The sequence below is a fragment of the Heptranchias perlo genome, chromosome 38 (assembly GCF_035084215.1).
Source record: "Heptranchias perlo isolate sHepPer1 chromosome 38, sHepPer1.hap1, whole genome shotgun sequence".
NCBI classification, from domain to species: domain Eukaryota; kingdom Metazoa; phylum Chordata; class Chondrichthyes; order Hexanchiformes; family Hexanchidae; genus Heptranchias; species Heptranchias perlo.
The window spans coordinates 8,612,104-8,631,649 of NC_090362.1; the positions used below are offsets into that span (position 1 = coordinate 8,612,104).

The following is a 19,546-nucleotide window of genomic DNA, read 5'->3' on the forward strand; positions in this document are numbered from 1 at the left end:
GACCACTGGGCCCACCCTTCAGAAAAATGGGGTGGGGTTGATCCTGCTGCCGTGTCCAGATCTGCTGGACAATTAACAGACCAGGGTCAAGCCTAGGCCCTTAAGACATTTCAGGATCTAACTGGCTCAGTTGCTTCCTTCTTCAGTTGTGAATCCCTCCATTCTGTCTGCTCTGTGACTGCAGAATTCCCTGCTTAATCCACCTTGTGTCTGGGAAATCCTTCAATATTGGAGAGCCTCCATAACTCTACTCCCGCAGAAGAGAAGCGGTAGCCATGCCTGCCGCAAGATATTGAGCTGCAACGGCAACATTTCCCACCTCTTGTTACTCCACTCCCACCAGAAACTTTCCCCCCATCTCTGCTAAAGAAGGGATGGTTCATGCTGGATTATGTTTCCACGGCTGTCTGCCACCTTCCAGGACTATCCTTCATGTCACTACGGCGCTATTACCTGACATCCAGTGGGGTCTCTTGATGGCAAAGGCAGCAGGAACCTCATCTTATTTTCCCTTTTCTAGTCTGGGGACATTGAGACCAATTGCAATGCTCCCAGCTGAGCTCAAAACTGACCAACAACTGAACTTGTGCCCCTTTTTGGTCTGTATTGTGCAGCACCATGGATATCAGTAGAGTTATCCACTGGGTCATTGGAGGAGATATCCATCTCGCTATTTATTGGACTATTTCAAGCGATGTGGAAATCCTGTCCCTGCAGCATTCAGCTCTGTATCTTTCTGGGCAACCAGAGTTGGAGAGGCATGCCAATACTGAAGGATTCCCCAATAGAGAGAGGACAGAGGGCATTCCCAATATGAAGGCATACCAATTAAAAAGTCTGTGTTTATGCATCATTAAAAATAAATTTCCATCCCATTGAATTCTAGAATTCTACAGCTCTCCTTGGGAGTTATGGCTTCATCTAAAGATAGAATTGGCACAGTATTCTTGAAATGATATGCATCCTCCATATATTGTAGAAGTAACGTCTACTATTCTTGGTTCTGGGAATATCACTTGCTTATCACAAACATAAAAATGTTGTGTTGCTATAGATATATCTATCTATACCTGGTTTCGTACTTCCATGTTGTAAAAGTCTCAGGACATGTGCCATTGCGCCAGTTCCATTTTAACTGAAACTGGCTCTACTTGTCCTCTAACCCCAAAAACCATGAATGGTAGCATGTGGAAAATGTCCCAATATAAGAGTGAGAATTAGAATAGGAGGAGCTAAGAATGCAACCTTTCAGATGAAGAAAAATTAACTGGCACAATGACCTAAACCCTGGGGCTTTACACAATGTGGGAGTAGGAAACCACCTATCTACAACACATGACGACATTTTTATGTGCATGCTAAGCAGCTGGCTTCGTAGAACCGCATCAATCTAGGCTTTCTTCCTATTGTGTTTGAGGTCTAAGAAGACCATTTTTTTTTTGGAAAGCAAGAATGGGTGTCCATAACACAGGTTAAAGTTTGACCATGATTTATTAACTGTAAGCAACTGATCTCAGCGAAACCTTCAGCTGGAACGGCAAGCTGGAGGCTAGGACTTCTCTTCTTGTGGCTCAGAATAGCATTTGTAAAGGCATGGCAGTAGATTATCTGCCTGCCCATTTGACCAGAGATGATGCAGGGTACAGGGTGACCATGGAGAGAGCGGAATATTGGTGCTGATTTAAGGAGGAGCTTTCTGAATCTGAGCCTCATCATTTCAGAAGTGGCACATGATACCTATAAATCACTCTTGGAATTGGGTGACATAGTTGATTTAGACACTGGCCTTTCACCTCTGGGACTTCAGTTAAAATCCAGCCTATAATGATGGGGTGAAAATCTCCTGTGTCTACGGGCTATAAGGATCCTATATGAAATGAGTTTGGCAGTCTCAATCCAGTTTTTGATGGGCATGAGCTGATAAAGCAAAAGTGCCCCTATTTCAACACTAATTGACAATCTCACTAAGAGGCCACAGGGTGCCTGGAATGAGAAATGGAAAAAATGTCACATTGATGTAATAAGATTGCAGCTGAGGCATGGTGTTGGAGCAGAATAGAAAGAACTTTACTCTGCAACTAGCTGATACTGACACTGGATGACTTAAATAGGAAGAGTTCTATTCCCCAGCACTAATCTACCTCACGTTGATGAGCTCACGTACAGAATAAATAAACTTCAAGATGAAGGGTGGTAGAAGTTTGGAACTCTCTTCCGCAAACGGCAATTGATACTAGCTCAATTGCTAAATTTAAATCTGAGATAGATAGCTTTTTGGCAATCAAAGGTATTAAGAGATATGGGCCAAAGGCAGGTATATGGAGTTAGATCACAGATCAGCCATGATCTTATCAAATGGCGGAGCAGGCACGAGGGGCTGAATGGCCTACTCCTGTTCCTATGTGTTGTATGTATTACCTCCCCCATAAATGAGACAAGACATTTCTCTTATATAGTTTGAATTTACTCACCGGTGCCTCAGCATCATCTGTAACTAGCTGGTAGTGTCCTGCAAGGCTAGAGTAATCCTGGAACTGTTGATAGCATTCGAGGCATTTTAACCCATGACGTATTAATCTAAGTGAATCACAGTGCAGAGGCATGGCAGGATGACTGAAAGCTGGGCTACCCATTCCAATTACGGTCAAACTCCCAACAGCTTGGGCAGCAGAAATCGCAGCCTGGGAGGGCGGACTTGACGTCACAGTAGAGGTCACTGGAGCGGTTGAAAACATTTGGTCTGAAGGGATGGGCTTCATCTGTAACTGAGAGCACTGCATAACAGCGCCTTTGCCCTTGTGTTCCCGTGCATGCAAAAGCAAACTACACTTGTTTAAGAAGACCATCAGTTTTGAGCAATGGCTGCACATCACCTCAATATGGACACTTCGCCTCTCATAATGCTGTGATAAACTCTTTTCCAGAGCAAATGCATCTCCACATTCCAAACAGCGATAGCCACGGGCTGGCATGGATACATTACTGTCTGCAGGCGGTTTAAGATTTGGAGCATAGTTTGGCACAGGATTGGTACTGTTTAACAGTTTGTTAAAAGCTTCTACAACAATGTTCTGAATTGAAGTAGGGGACTGACTATTTTGCGGAACTGCCTTCTTGACTTGCTGTACCAGTGGCACTGTGACCACCTGAGTGGCCATCTTTTGTTGGCTCTGCCGCAATGTACTGGACCTCGCTGCAGCAGTGGCAGCCACGCTATGCGGAACCAAGTTAAGGCTTGCCAGGTGAACAGCTTTTGGCAGGAGACTCGTGCTGGAGGCATTTGATGACGGCTTTACCGCAACCTGCTTCTGCTGTTGAACCATGCCAGCAACCATCATGATGGCACTGCTAGCATTCTCAGGTGATGCATTTGTTACAGCCATGGCTTTCAAGTTGCTGTTGCCATCTACATTTTCATCAAACACCTGGGAAGCAGTCCCTTTGACAGGTATACTAGACAGAGAACTGACTGCATTAGCCATGTTTCTGGCTGACATTTGCTTTTTTCCATTTTCCACTGCTGTTGAAGTGTGGATCTGCGATGGTGCACTGGTCACAGGGCTAGATCTTAAGCTCAACTCCTCAGCAAGAGCCATTTCAGTCACTGACTGTTCAGGTGAACTCCTTGACTCACTCTGTTCGGAGTCTGGCATTATCCTGGTCACAGTCCGGGTAATTTCACCAGAAGAAGTTTTAATGGTCTTGATCCTTACTTTTGGGATGGCTGGAGGTGAACCTGTTGCAACACACGGGGATCCTTTGCCACTGTGGTCACTGGACACGCTCCTTGGGCTATCAGGTTGTTTGTTCATCATTCTCTTTACTCCCTCCATGGGACTTCTTGGACTCTTTGGTGACTTTGGCATTTTGGGGCTGCCCTTGACCCCATCCTTCAAAGCCAGCAAGGATTCTTTAGAGTTTTCTTTTTGTTCCTCTTTGGGGAACTCTGATGCCTTTTTGGCATTAAGAGCTACCAATGCTGCTAAGCAAGAAGACAGCTTTGAATGAGCTGACTTTAGACGCTGGCGAGGTGGGACAGAAGAGCACAAGCTCATCTCTGGAACACTGCTGCTCTTTGGCTCTCCTAAGCTATTATTATGCAGGTCACTTGAAGACTGCAAGCTGTCAAACAAACTGTTGCTTTTGTTAAAGTCCTTGTCCTCTTGCTCTGCTTCTTCAGATACATTTGTTGAGTTTGTCCTCTGGCCCAAGCTGGCTTCCTTCACTTTACAGTTTCTAATCTCGTTTGCTTTCTCTCGTTTTTTGGAATATTCATCAAACATGCTCAGCTCGGTCACAGCTTGTTCAGGCTGTTTCCTCGCACTGTCCATCATAGAACTCTCTGTAGAAATATACAGGCCTGAAGAACAAAGGTAAGGTCTCTCGTCCCGTTTAATTTCATGTACAATCCCAACATCGTGCATGGGCTCTTCCGGCTCTGGGCTAGAAATAGGACTAAACTGACTAAATGTTGGTAGAGTTTCTGACCTTGGCGTGTCAAACGTATCCGAATAGTTTCTGGAACTATCTCCATTTATGAAGGCAGTAACCAATTTGTTGTAATTATGTCCAAGACTATGGGTATCAGAGGTAATATCAGAATTTCGAAACCCATTTTGAAGCAGGCTCTGTCCGAGTTGATGGCCATCCTTCTCCGTGATGGAATCAAAGGACTCTTGTCGACTGGTGTTCTTAACAATAACACTCACCACTGGGACGTCAGGGGTAGGTATTACATGGTGTATAGACAATTCGTCTATACCAATCCCCATTTGCTTCAGATGACCTTCTGATTCCTCGCTGCTTGACTGGATAGCCTCCTTGGCATCGAGGTCTGGATCAGGAATGTCAAAAGCAGCTAGGAGGTCATCAAAATCTGGGGTCTTCATGTCACCCATGATTGGAAACTTAGATAAACCTTAAAAGAAAGACAGAACACAATGTTAATTACAATTACATCATATCTGTGAAACAAAATGGACTCAAATATGAAGCCGACATCCTACAGATGTGTCGACGGAAAGAAGCAACGGCAAAGATCTACTGAAAGGCAAAAACTAAATGCTGCAGGGCCACCCCTGCTGTGCACTAACCTATTGAGTACACAAAACCATAAATACTTAAAAGAAACTTTGCCATACATCTTCAGTCACAGTCCTCATAAAATTCATTTTGAGCCCCAAATATTTTATTGTCCCTAGGAGAGGAAATATTGGTCAAACACTGCAACATTTGTATTGTCACATCTGACTTCTCTGAAAAGGTTACAGTTAATTTATTGTAGCATCCATAAATTTCCTATATTAAACTCCACAGGGAGGGCAAGACATGTGACAATAAGGCACTCTACATGCATCTTTATTTGGCTCACTAATCACATCAAAAGGAATTTGCATTTACAGTAATACATGTAGGTTACAGCTGGTAATTATGAATTCCAGGAACCTGTGCAGTTGTTGCCAGTCTCCCGAAAATCTGTGATGTGAACAGCTGGCAAACAGCCCGATTGCAATGAGACTCTGGCAGTGATTGTTGCTGTTCTTTTTGGTGGAAGAGAACAGAGCAAAAAAACCCCACAGCTTTCCTCTTTTCTCAAACATGTCATACAGGACAAAACGTAAACACTCTCGCGTTTGAGGTATTCAGCTGGAAAACACTGAACGGTCCCCGCTGTCAGTCACACATGTGCGGAAGAGATTGGTAATACAACATCTTGCATCGATAGAGCGCCTTTAATGTAAAAAGTCCCAAGGCGCTTTACAGGAGCGTAATCAGACAAAATTGACACTGAGCCAAAGAAGAAGGTATTAGGACGAGTGACTAAAAGCTTGGCCACAGAGGTAGGTTTTAAGGAGTGTCTTAAAGGAGGAACAGGCAGGCACGGGAGAGAGAAGAGAAGAAAAAGGCCCAAGAGGGGTAAAAAAAGAAAGAAAAGGGAAATAGAAGTAATGGGCATGGGTCCGGAGTGGTAGCTAAAATGGACACAGGGAAACTCAGGTTACATAGGCATGGCAAAGATTAAGATAGATGTGACCTGGTAAGAAGAGGTTCACAGTGATACCAATACTTTCGATGGAATGTCTCTATATAATTTACCGAAATACTTTTCTGAGCTCCCTCTCCCCACCCCCCCAAATCATGTTATCTTAAATGAGCAAGATAGGACAAGAAACCATCTTTAGGAGAGACATCCTTTTTTGTGCACACACATACACGCCTCAGGAAAGACTCCTCACTATTACTCACACACATGCAGAAACAATCTTTAGGTGATCCCTCACTACCTGCCTCGAGTGCAGGCACAGATGCCTCTGGAAAGAGCACCATCTGAAGGAAAGTTCAGAATCTCCCTAACCCCGCCCCAAATTGGGTAATCGTAACTAACCAACATAATAGGGCTGCAAGCTGTGCAGTTCTATTCCACACAGCCTTTACGAACAGCAGCATTCTATCAATCACTGAAATGCCTACATGCCATCAATTATAATACATTTCGGAAAATTGTACAAAGTTTAAAAAAAAATCCATAAGATCCTTACACCCTTCAGCCTAAGCTATGGAATTCTCTCCCTAAACCTCTCTACCCCTCTGTTCTCCTTTAAAATGCTCCTTAAAAGCTACCTCTTTGACCAAGCTTTCCTTTTGGTCACCTGTCTAATATCTCCTAATGTAGTTCAGTGTCAAATTTTGTTTGATAACACTCCAGTGAAGCGCCTTGGGACATTTTACTATGTTAAAGGTGCTATATAAAGGCATGGCCGCCAATGATGGGACAAGGATGTGCAAAAGGCCAGTCAGAGGAAAGGGGTGGGGGTTGTAGAGCTGGAGGACATTATAGAGGGAAGTAGGGACAAAGCCACAAAGGGATTTAAACAAGGATAAGAGTTTTGAATTGGAACTGTTTGGGGACCAGGAGCCAATGCAGGTCAACAAGGACAGGGGCGATAGATGAGCAGGACCTGGTGCGAGATACAATATGAACAACAGAGGTTTGGCTAAGCTGAAGTTTACAGAGGGTGGAAAATGGGACACTGGCCCTGAAAGTATTGGAATAGTTGAATCTGGAGGTGAGAAAAGCATGGAGGGTTTCAGCAATAGATAGGCTGAGGCAGGGACAGAGGCAGGCGATGTTATGGAGGTGGAAATAGGTGGTCTTTGTGATGGAGAGGGCATGGCATTGGAAATTCAGCTCGGGGTTGAAAAGGACATCAAGATCTGGTTCAGCCTGAGACAGTGGCCAAGGAGGGGAATGGAATCAGTGGTGAGGGTGCAGAGTTTGTGGCGGGGGCCAAAGATGATGGCTTCCGTCTTCAAAATGTTTAACTGAAGGAAATTGTGGCCTCTCCAAGGCTGGATATCGGAAAAGCATTCTGACAACACAAGACACAGTACAGGGGTCAAACCAGGTTATTGAAGGTACATTGTGGTGTTGACCCTATGTCTGAGGATGATTTTGCCAAATCATTATGTAGATGAGGAAGGGGGATCCAAGGAAAGATCCTTGTGGGACTCCGGAGGCAACAGTGCAGGGATGGAAACAGAAGCCATTGATAGGGGTGCTCTGGCTATGACCAGATATGATGTGGAGCTCAGTGGGATTGCCCTGGTTTGGTTCCACTCTTACCTATCTATGACCAGATAGGTAAGAGTGGAACCAAACCAGGGCAATCCCACTGAGCTGGACAACAGGAGAAAGGCGTTGGAGGAAGACGGTGTGGTTGACCGTGTCAGAGAGATCGAGGAGGATGCAACGTGGTCACAGTCACAGAGGATCTCATGTGACTTTGGTTAGGGCCATTTCACTGATGTGGCAGGGATAGAAACCTGATTGGAGAGATTCAAACATGGAGTTGCAGGAAAAATGGGCACGGATTTGAGAGGTGACAACATGTTCAGGGATTTTGGAGACAAAAGAGACGTTTAGTCGAAATGGGGTCAAGGGAGCAGGAGGCAGGTCGCATGGACAAGATGAACTCAGAGTGGGCATAGGAGAGAAACTAGAGAAAAATGTGGGTCTAGGGCTAGGGCAGGGAGGAAGGACCCAAAAATTGGGAACATAGACAAATAATGATTTATCAATGCGTGCAAATCTAATAGAAAAACAAGCTCTGTGGGCAGAGAAATGGTAGATACAATTTAATACAGAGAAGTGTAAGGTGAGGAGAAACAGCAGAAGAAAGGATTGTGTTGATTATGTGCTAAATGGAAATAACCTTGCAGTGTTGCAACAGTAAAAAGATCTTAGGTTTGTGTGGACATGTCACTAAATCCATCAGTGCAGTGCAGTACAGTGTTCAAAGGCAGTTAGGAAAGCAAGCAGAAAGTTATTGGAGAGAGTTCAAAGGAGGGCTCAGAGATTAATTACAGAACTGAGGGAGCAACACAGTAGGGAGAGGTTAGCTAATCTAGGACTTTTCTTCCTTTAAAATTGAAGAATAAGGAGTGATTTGATAGACGTGTTTAAGATTTGAAGGGTTAGGAGAACACATTCAGATGTTTTCCTGCCGTGTACAGGATTCAAGAACGAGGGGCCGAGGCTTTAAATTAAGGGCGACGAAGAAAATGGAAAATTCCAGGAACATATTTTCAGTACAAGGGTGATAAACAAATGGGACCATCACTAAAGAGCTGGAACAAGAAACTACTGGGGTTCAAAAAAAGAGCTGGAAAAGTTCCGGTCAGTAAATATGACTCAGGGTTATTAGATTTAGAAATATATTAAGATCACCTTGTAGAAAGTTTATGAGTAGGATCAGCAATGGGCTACACTTACCTGAAAATTTTTACTGTAATTTTAGAGCTCTACAAACAAGGTAACCTAGAAGATAAATTTAGAAATATATAGCACTCAGCCTAAAGGAAAATGGTTTTAAGTCACTGGCCACCAAAAATATGGTTGGACTCCTGCAGTTGACCGCAAAAATGTTGGCAAGCCACTGAAATTTTGGTCTGGCAGCCAAGCCATTTTAGAAACTATTATTTCAAAATTTAATCTGGGTGTTCAGTTTCCTGTAAACCATACAAGCTCTGCTCAACTGGACTCATTGATTAAAGTCAGTTCTTTGTTCACAAGTGAGTCTATTCTCATAAACAGGCTTCTGTGACAGTGTTAAAACTTGACAGACATACAATCTCAGCAACAATTTGCTCTGTGATGAAAAGCATCCTATGACCTCTGGGTAATAAGCATCAGACTACCTGCCATTCTTCATAGATGTTCCCATTTTCCAATGTAATTTAATCTCCTTGTACAAACGAACAGGCCACTAATCTAAACAGGGGAATAAAACATTGCAACATTGTCCTTTAAGAGTTTAACACCACATAAGGATATTTTTCTTCTCTTCAACAGATGGTGAGCATTTTAATTTCCTGAGACAAATTAAACTAGGATACAATTTTAGTCATATACTACAGATGTGGTTTTAGTGTGCTCTATCTAGATGTCAATTATTAAAGGTAGATTCATTGCCAGAACATGAAACCCACCAACTCTATAGCCACTTTTACATTGGTGCCCATTTAGTTCAGATTATGAGAGAATGACGTTCATGAGCTGGTTCTCAATATTTACACCGCTAAATCTGCTTTCCTTATACCAATAACAGGATCCCAGACCCTTAAAAACTGCATCTACGATTCTGTGGCTGGGATGAGAGGGCTGGATTTAACAGGAATAAATGTAGGGAACCAGCACTCAAATGTCAGTCTCACACGATCCACACTTAAAATCATAGAAGATTATAGGTTTAAATGGATCTGACGTATTTTTGTGAAGGAGAAAGAGAGAGAGATAGAAAGACAGAATTGCATTTATATAGCGTCTTTCGGGACATCCCAAAGTGCTTTACAGCCAATGAAATGCTTTTGCAGTGTAGTCACTTGCAATGTAGGAATGAAGAGAATATACTAGATACACTTCTTCCATGAGCCTGGACATCACTGGACATTCTCCTGAATTTCCCACCAGAGACAAGCAACAGGCTGCAATGACTGCCAAATGAGCCCTCAACAAACAAGGGATAGACTCCAAGATAGTAAAGATTACAAATATCTGCAGATTATTGGCATATCATATTCAAAAGATGCTGTATTCATTATTCTGGTACCAAAGTTTTTTTATGCAGCACTGCAATTTTCTTGTACAGTGAAGGGAGAAATCCCTGCTGCCTCATCCCCAGCTACAATAAAATGCTTTGCCTGTCTGTAAAGAATCACAAACTGGACATAATCCAGGCAGTGATGCTATTTCTTTAATTGTTTCTTCAGAAGTTCAAGGCTCTTGGGTCCATTTTGGATCACAAATCTCCTGTCAATTTGGAACAAAACAAAGATGAGTTTTTCTAGCTGAAGACATCCTCAGCACCTCGATGATTAAAAGTTCCAGGATAGGAACACTTTTGACTGTTCCAAGGTTATTCCCTTGAACCTTGCGGCTACCCCAGTGAAGCTGAGGAAACTTGCCAAACACTTTCACCAGCTCTTTAGTTGTAACATGAACCCACTTGTTTGGAAAGCATTAAGCGTAATCTCTAACCGATGTAGCTATCAACTAATGAACTTCGTGTGAAAATAATAAACTACACAGGAAAAGCTACTGCTAATAACTGTGCAGAAGTGGATAGCTAATCAAACGCTAAGCAAAAACTTACAAAAGACTGTCCCAAATTTTGTACAATAATTACAACAATTAACACAATTTATCAATGGAAGAGCCAAAATAGATGAAGAAATAAGTTTTCCTGGTGAGGTACTAAGAAGGGATGCAACAGCGTAGCTAGAAACAGACGGTATCCAGTGGTCGAGGGGCCTAGAATGAGGGGACATAGATTTAAAATGAAATGGAAGAGATTTAGGACAAAGAACACGAGGAACTTTTTGTTTTACACACAGAGGGTTGCGAGGCTGTGGAATGCACTACCGCAGTTAGTGTTCAAAGCAGAGACCATGTCAACTTTTAAGAATAGATCACTTAGGTGGTTGAAGGAAAGGGATATAAAGAGATATGGGAACAGGGCAGGCGCATGGGATTAGGACCATTACTCGCGTGGAGGATAAACACCATCATGAACTGGTCGGGTTGAACGGCCTGTTTCCAGTTGTAATTTCCATGTAGTTTTAGGTCAAAGCTCTGTTGTTAAAAGGGGATTTGTAATTCAATATCAGAATAAGACACAAAATGCAATGGGGCCTGGGGGAGGAACCCAAATCCGCTGACATCAAAATCTCAACAAGACATTGTCTGAATAATTCCATCCCCGCTCCCACTTTGGGGGATCACCTATCATTCATTCCATTAAAATGAGTAAGAATTAACCAATTTGCAAACTCCCAAGATTTTTCCCTCCTTTCCCTATTTTATTTGTCTTGGAATCAATGCCTGACACCAGCACTTGCTGTTTTGTTACTGAAATTGCCCCATGTTTATAGTCGAGGATGGTTTCACCAGTATAGCCAAAAGTGCTGCCTAAACTGTCCTAAATCCTCCTGCTCATCTCTTTATTGGAAGGACAGTGATTTTACAAATATTTATTCACATCTGGTGCTTCCTCTAGAACTCTGGACAGTTATGGGAAGAAAAGCATATTTTAATTTCTCTTCCATTCTCTGACAGTTAGGGCATTGGCTTTCAGGTTTATCTGGAGGTGAGCAACAAGATTCCCAGCTTCCAGTGACAGGTTTATTTTTTCAAGTCCCATCGATAAGCCAGACTGACTGGTCAATTATCAACAATGCCCTGGAACGGTGTCGGCCTATCAGATTACCAAGTCTGTGACAAAGGGTTGGCTCAGTTCAAACCTTCAATTGCTAGGCATTTCATCTTGGAGCCACCTCAACCTCACATACTTCCCTTCCAAGAAGGATAATCACTAGTTGATAGAGTCATAAGTTGTTAAACTTGTATACCACACTTAGTTAGACCACATGTGCTCAGTTCTGGACTCAACTGTTCAGTTCTGTTCTCCATACTACAAAGAGAATATGGAGCCACTGGAGAAGGTGCAAAAAAGATTTACAATGATGCCAGAACTGAGAGATTACAAGTATCGGGAACGATTGAACAGGCTGGGGCTCTTTTCTCTAGAAAAGAAAAGGCTGAGAAGAGACCTGATAGAGGTCTTTAAAATTATAAAGGGGTTTGATAGGGTAGATGTGGAGAAGGTGCTTCCACTTGTGGAGGAGTCCAAAACCAGGGGCTATAAATATAAGATAGTCAGGAATAAATCCAATAAAGAATTCAGGAGAAATTTCTTTACTTAAAGTGGTTAAAATGTGGACCTCGCTACCACATGGAGTAGTTGAGGCGAATAGCGCAGATGTATTTAAGGGGAAGCTAGATAAGTACAGGAGGGAGAAAGGAGTAGAAGGATATGTTCATAGGGTGTGATGAAGTAAGGTGGGAAGAGGCTCATGTGGAGCATAACCACCAGCATAGACCCGCTGGGCCGAATGTCCTGTTTCTATGTTGTAATACTATGTAATACTATATAGTTGGTGATTAGACAACTGACAAATGTGGGTTTGAGCCCTCAATTAGCAGGTAAGAAGAATTTATGAGCAATATGAAAACTGCAACCCAACCATGGGCATATCAGTACGCTCTTCTCATTCATAGCTTCTAGCAGCTATATATTCCAACTCAAAGTTCTTCATATTCTACAGGGTAATTTGCAACATTCCAGTCAGCTTGATGTCCTAGATGTCCAAATTTAACAGCCTATATAATCAGGCTTACTCATCACCAATCCAGTTCCTCATCTGAGGATCCTGTGCAGAGACACGCCCACCATGAAGATGACTCTCCCTCTAGGACAGTAAGAGACAGGGTGAAGTAGGCTGGAGTATGCCCTCCCTGCAATTCTTCACCTTCTTGTCACAAATCCATCTTATATGGTTCTAAATCTCACATGTAGGCCAAAGGAAGCATTTTCATTGCACACCCAGGAGTTCTGAACCATAAAGAACTGTCACAAGCATTCCTAGACAGAGGAAGATTGGATCACAACAACAACAACAACTACTACTTGCATTTATATAACACCTTTAACATAGTAAACATCTCAAGGCGCTTTACAGAAGCGATCAAACAAAATTTGATACTGAGCCACATAAGAAGATATTAGGACAGATGATGGGTCAACGTGACAACAAAGGAGTTTGGCAGTGTTTAATGGTATATACCTCCATGCAAGGAGTATAGTGAATAAGGCAGATGAGCTGAGGGCACAGATAGACACATGGAAGTATGATATCTTAGCTATTACTGAAACATGGCTCAAACAGGGGCAGGAATGGCAGCCAAACGTTCCTGGTTACAGTGTTTTCAGACGAGATCGAGAGGGGGGTAAAAAAAGGAGGGGGCAATATTGGTTAAAGAAACAATTACGGCTGTGAGGAGGGGTGATATGTTAGAAAGATCATCAAATGAGGCCATATGGGTTGAGCTAAAGAAAAAAGGGGCAATCACACTGCTGGGAGTGTACTTTAGACCCCCAAATAGTCAGAGGGAGATAGAAGAGCAAATATGTAGGCACATTTCTGAGAAGTGCAAAAACAATAGGGCAGTAATAGTAGGGGATTTCAACTACCCTAATATTAACTGGGATAGAATCTGTATAAAAGGAATAGAGGATGCAGAATTCTTAAACTGCATTCAGGAGAACTTTTTTAGCCAGTATGTAGCAAGCCCAACAAGAGGGGGGCGCAGTTCTGGATTTAGTTTTAGGGAATGAAGCTGGGCAGGTGGAAGGAATATCAGTGGGGGAGATTTTGGTGGTGGTGATCCTAATTCAGTTAGATTTAGCATAGTTATAGAAAAGGACAGAGATAGAACAGGAGTAAATGTTGTAAATTGGGGAAAGGCCAATTTTACTAAGCTAAGAAGAGATTTAGCAAAAGTGGACTGGAAACAGCTACTTGAAGGTAAATCAGTGTCAGAGCAGTGGGAGGCATTCAAGGGGGAGATTCAAGGGGTTCAGAGTAAACATGTTCTCACAAAGAAAAATGGTGGGACTGCCAAATTTAGAGCCCCCTGGATGACAAGGACCACACAGGGTAAGATAAGCCAAAAAAGAGAAGCTTATGTCAGACACTGAGAGCTCAATACTGCAGAAACCCTACAGGAATATAGAAAGTGCAGGGGTGAAATTAAAAAGGAAATTAGGAAAGCAAAGAGAGGGCATGAAAAAATACTGGCAAGTAAAATTAAGGAAAACCCCAAAATGTTTTATAAATACATAAAGAGCAAGAGGATTATGAAGGAAATAGTAGGGCCGATTACAGACCAAAAAGGTAACCTATGTTTGGAGGCAGAAGATGTGGGCATGGTTCTTAAAGAATACTTTGCGTCTGTCTTCACAAAAGAGGGGGACGATGGAGACATTGTAGTTAAGGAGGAGGAGTGTGAAATATTGGATGGGATAAACATAGTGAGAGAGGAAGTATTAAGGAGTTTAGTATCTTTGAAAGTAGATAAATCACCAGGCCGGGATGAAATGTATCCCAGGCTGTTAAATGAAACAAGGGAGGAAATAGCAGAGGCTCTGATCATCATTTTCCAATCCTCCCTGGCTACAGGCGTGGTGCCGGAGGATTGGAGGACTGCTAACGCTGTTTAAAAAAGGAGCTAAGGATAGACCAAGTAATTACAGGCCAGTCAGTCTAACCTTGGTGGTGGCAAATTATTGGAATCAATTCTGAGGGACAGCATAATCCGTCATTTAGAAAGGCACAGATTAATCAAGGAGTGTCAACATGGATTTGTCAAGGGAGGGTCGTGTCTGACTAACTTGATTGAATTTTTTGAAGAGGTAGCAAGGAGGGTTGATGAGAGTAGTGCATTTGATGTAGTCTACATGGATTTTAGCAAGGCTTTTGACAAGATCCCACATGGCAGAGCTGGTCAAAAAAGTAAAAGCCCATGGGATCCAAGGGAAAGTACTTGGATATGCACTTGAAGTGCCATAACCTACAAGGCTACGGACCAAGTGCTGGAAAGTGGGATTAGGCTGGGTAGCTCTATTTCAACTGGCATAGACACGATGGGCCGAATGGCCTCCTTCTGTGCCTTAAATTTTCTATGTTCAAGAGAGAGAGAGAGAGAGGCGGAGAGGTTTCGGCAGGGAATTCCAGAGCTTAGGTCCTAGGCAGCTGAAGGCACGGCCGTCAATGGTGGAGCGATTAAAATTGGGGACGAGAGACAAGAATTGGAGGAACACAGAGATCTCGGAAAGTTGTAGGGCTGGAGGAAGTTACAGAGATAGGGCGGGACGAGGCCATAGAGGGATTTGAAAACAAGGATGAGAATTTTAAAATCAAGGCGTTCCCAGACCGGGAGCCAATGTAGGGTCAGCGAGCACAGGGGTGATGGGTGAACAGGACTTGGTGAGAGTTAGAATACAAGCAGCTTTTGGATGAGCCCAACTTTATGGAGGGTGGAAGATGTGTGGCTGGTCAGGAGAGCATTGGAATTGTCAAGTCTAAAGGTAACAAAGGCATGGATGAGGGTTTCAACAGATGAGCTGAGGTGGAGCGGAGATGTACAATGATACAGAGGTGGAAGCAGGCAGTCTTGGTGATGGAGCGGATATGTGGTTGGAAGCTCATCTCAGGGTCAAATAGGACACCAAGGTTGTAAATGGTCTGGTTCAGCCTCAGACAGTGGCCAGGGAGAGGGACGGAGTCGGTGGCTAGGGAATGGAGTTTGTGGTGGGGACTGAAGACAATGGCTTCGTTCTTCCCAATATGTAGTTGGAGAAAATTTTTGCTCATCTAGTACTGGATGTCGGACGAGCAGCATGACTAGTAAGTCAGTGTAGCTTTACAACTACAAATACAGCAATGAATAAAAAATAAGTTTCACAATCTGTCATCTAATCCTTTGTGATTTCATTAACTTTCTTATAGTGTTCATCCACGATACCACCAGTCATAATGAAATCAAGAGGTACAGGTTTAGTGTATACCAAGCAGAATGCAACTTAAGGCATTATCACAGTAAGCATGATGGAAGAATTGCTGCCTCCCCCGAGACCCACAATTTATTGTTCGCACAATAAGTAGTGTGTAGAGTAAAAATTGAAAATTCACCCGCTTGTTTGTACATGACTCAAGTGCCAATTTCTGTATATTTACAGAACACCCTGGATAAAAGCATTCAGTCCTACCGGAATTGCACTGGACTACTGTACAGTACGTTGTAAACTGTATACATTGTATCCTACAGTGACGGCCACGCAATCATTTAAGAGCAGGAAAGGCTGTGCTGGAGAAACAAAAACCAGCATTCTTTCGATTTTATACACGTGTATAAATAATAGTGCACACTATTTGAAATGGCTGCCACTAAAAAGACTCCTATAAATATTATATATCTCCAGAACAAATGGCATGCAGCGTGACGTGCGAATATTGCTTTCATGCTGCTGTGTCATAAAGCAAATATAGCTGAAGAGCAGTTAAACAGCAGTTTGCCTACATCATGTAATCCATTAGTTGGATTATTGAGGACATGATAAGGCATTATATAAATGCAAGTTCTTTCTTTTAGTGCTGAACAATAACTGGTTTCTCCCCAGGAAAAATAATTTAACAACAACATATTTCTCAGAATCTGCCCCCTGCACCCATTCCATTCCGGGAACCTACTCTAATTAGTGACCCAGTTACTCAAATTAGCCATGTCTGACCTCACCTATTATAATTAGTGCCAATACTGTTATGAAAATGACTCCAGGTGGGCAAGAAGAGCGGCATCTGCAATGATGTCCGAAAACTAATTGCAAAGTTAATTTGCATTATAAAGTTCAGACGGATATTGCACAGTCTGGAGTACTGCTACTAGAAAAGCCATGCGATGCTTAGTACCTGCAGAACTGAAGTCACTATTATCTGTGTTACCCCATCAACTATGTGCCAACTTCCCTCCACAACACCGGAACAAACACTGCCTGGTATAAATTATGAAGAATAAAAGATGCCCAGCAAAGCAGCAATTGAATCAAGTGCTCGGATGACTGAAAACCATGCAAATCTCTCAGTTCACCTCCATCCAACTGTTGCCTTCAATCTCATTGCTGTCAACTGTTATCATTTACATTTATCTGCTTTTCAAAAAAAAAACACGACTTTAGGTTTATTTTAAAGCAAATAGGTGTCTACATGGATAGTTTTATTAAAGACGATCGTATTGGACCTCTTTGCCACCCAGTAAGAGCTCTGGATGGGGTTTACACAAATGACAAATATGCACCAGTAACCAAAATAATTACCCACAGGCACTGGACCAAATAAGCCACAAACCAAATACCCGAGTCACCAACAGATTTACTTATGTTGAAAGCACAAGTTCCAGGTAGCTCTCATCAGTCTGTTCCAAATATTTTTAATGGGAACATAAACTCCAGTGGTGACCAACTATTGATTTAAAAAAATGACCGTTAGAACCAGCCGGCAGGTTAAATGGTTTACTTGGAGATTTGCAATCATTTCCCCAATAGCCAGTAGCTAACAAGAGTCACCAGGTTTTAGAAATTAACTCCACCGGATTACAGGGGCAGGCAGGCCATCTACTGAATCTAGCTTTTCTACATTATCCCCTCTCTTCACCCAGCAGTTTTCTCCATCGTATGTATGTTTAACTGGGGTTAAATTGGGTGGGGGAAGAGAAGCTGAGAGAGAAACTTTTGTAGAAAAGTACTGAATTTTATAGAAAATCTATTAATGCAGCGTAGAAATTAAAAAGTTAGACCACAAAGCTGTGCATAATTTTCAAGCACAGTGCACAATTTATAGATTTCCAAATATAAGAATGAATTATGTCTTAAATGATCTGTAGGATTTGGTCAACTTGCGATGTCCCCAAGGGATAAAACTCGAAGCATATTGGAGAACTCCCAACTGAGCATTAGAAATTTAGCCATTACTTTGTTCAATCTGTAAGTTAAATACAAACCCTTTTGTGCTGAATTTAATTTGCACCTTTAAAAATATATTTTTTTGAAATTGGTGTATTAATTTTTAACAAACAGAATGTATGAAAATGAAATCAGTTTTTGCTTAAATACCTTTTCCTCTCCAATTCTGTTCCCTCCTTTTCCAAAGGCAGTGACTCAGGCAGGGTGTTAGCTACGCTCCAGTATCTATCCCAAGTGGTCAATCTTCATGTGAGCCAAGATGGTGAGGGTCAGTAGGTCATTGACCAGAAGCATTACAGTCAAGGCCAATCCCGTCTTATTCGCTGTCCACGCAACCTTCACCAGGAGTCTGTGGGCAGTGATCAAGAGCGGTTTATTTTGTCCTCCCTAGCCTTAAGACCAATTGTAGGATGCCTACATTATCTAAACTGAGATCCGTTAACTCAGCACACCAAAGTTCAAACATGGGTCCTTCCTGGTGCTTATGACTCTGTTCCACCACTGGGCAGTGCATTTACTAACTGAGTCATCAGGGCTGTACAAATCCTTTCTTTACTGAAAGCACTTCGGGGAAATCTTTAACAATTTACTCTTTTGCATTTTAACGGTACTATACAGAAATAAGTCTCCGGAGCATTTGCATCTTAACCATGATGTACAGAAATAATAAGTCTGACTTTTTTTTTTAAAAAGAGTGCTCAGGCATGGGTTGCCTCTGGAGCTTGTACAGGACTGGTAAGAATACTGGATTGAAGGGATGAGCAATCTCTCCTCGGGGGTGCATGTGGAAATGCAGACAAGCAGAGCAGCAGTGTTTTGCTGAACTGAAGTCAGTCAGGCTTACAAATGCTTCACTGCTAAGCAGGGAATTGTCATTTCTCCCAAATTGTCTGCAGTCTAGTAAAAAGTTTGCAACTGAGTTGGAGTTAATTTTTAGCCCTGCTGCAGTAATAGGTTTGTAACCCTATGGAAAGCTGCAACTCCCATTTAATTGCACTAAACAGGCTAACAGGCTTGACTTCTCCACAGGGAAATATTTCAGATTGAATTTCTGACATTTATAGCCGACTTGACTGCTAAAGTGACATTTAAGTACTTGGTACATGAATTAGTTGAATGGAAACACAATGTCAGTAACAACATTTCTCAGGAAGTGGGTGAACATTCATTTTAAGTGTACACCCACACAAAACAAGCCACTCTCTCCATCAACTCAGTCTATATTCTCAGAAGTGTTTCAGAGGTTTCTCAGAAAGGGGTTTCATCCTGTGGATAGATACCAGCCAACCATCTCGGAGAATCTCCACCATACTAAACAAAAGGAGAAAAAGGAAGCATCCCGCCATGCAATATTAGGTTCAATATTAAAATTGCTGGCTTTCATTTACGACAACTAACCACACTTCATTAAATCAACAGCACTCCCAGTGTATAAATAGACAATTTTGTCCTATCTTCATTAGGTCAAAGGAAATGAACCTTGCTTGAATACACAATTGCAGCTGCTGATGAAATATTTTATCAAAGCTACTACTTCTGATATGTATATAGTTAGTTATTTCCAGGCAGTGTGAAGTATAGTAATTTGGTGAAATGGTAGGATTTGACTCCCTGCTCCCTAAATTCCTGAT

General features: G+C 42.3%; 1 protein-coding gene across 4 annotated transcripts in view; it reads right to left on the reverse strand.

Annotated features, from left to right (window-relative positions):
- The window catches only part of znf592 (zinc finger protein 592), a 133,907-nt gene that overhangs the window by 40,314 nt on the left and 74,047 nt on the right, over positions 1-19,546 (reverse strand). For all 4 annotated transcript variants that reach the window (XM_067973388.1, XM_067973387.1, XM_067973389.1 and 1 more), the window contains one exon: positions 2,472-4,918. In XM_067973388.1, coding sequence (XP_067829489.1) covers positions 2,472-4,898 — 2,427 coding nt within the window. In that variant the 5' untranslated portion in view covers positions 4,899-4,918. The remainder of the gene's footprint in view (positions 1-2,471; positions 4,919-19,546) is intronic.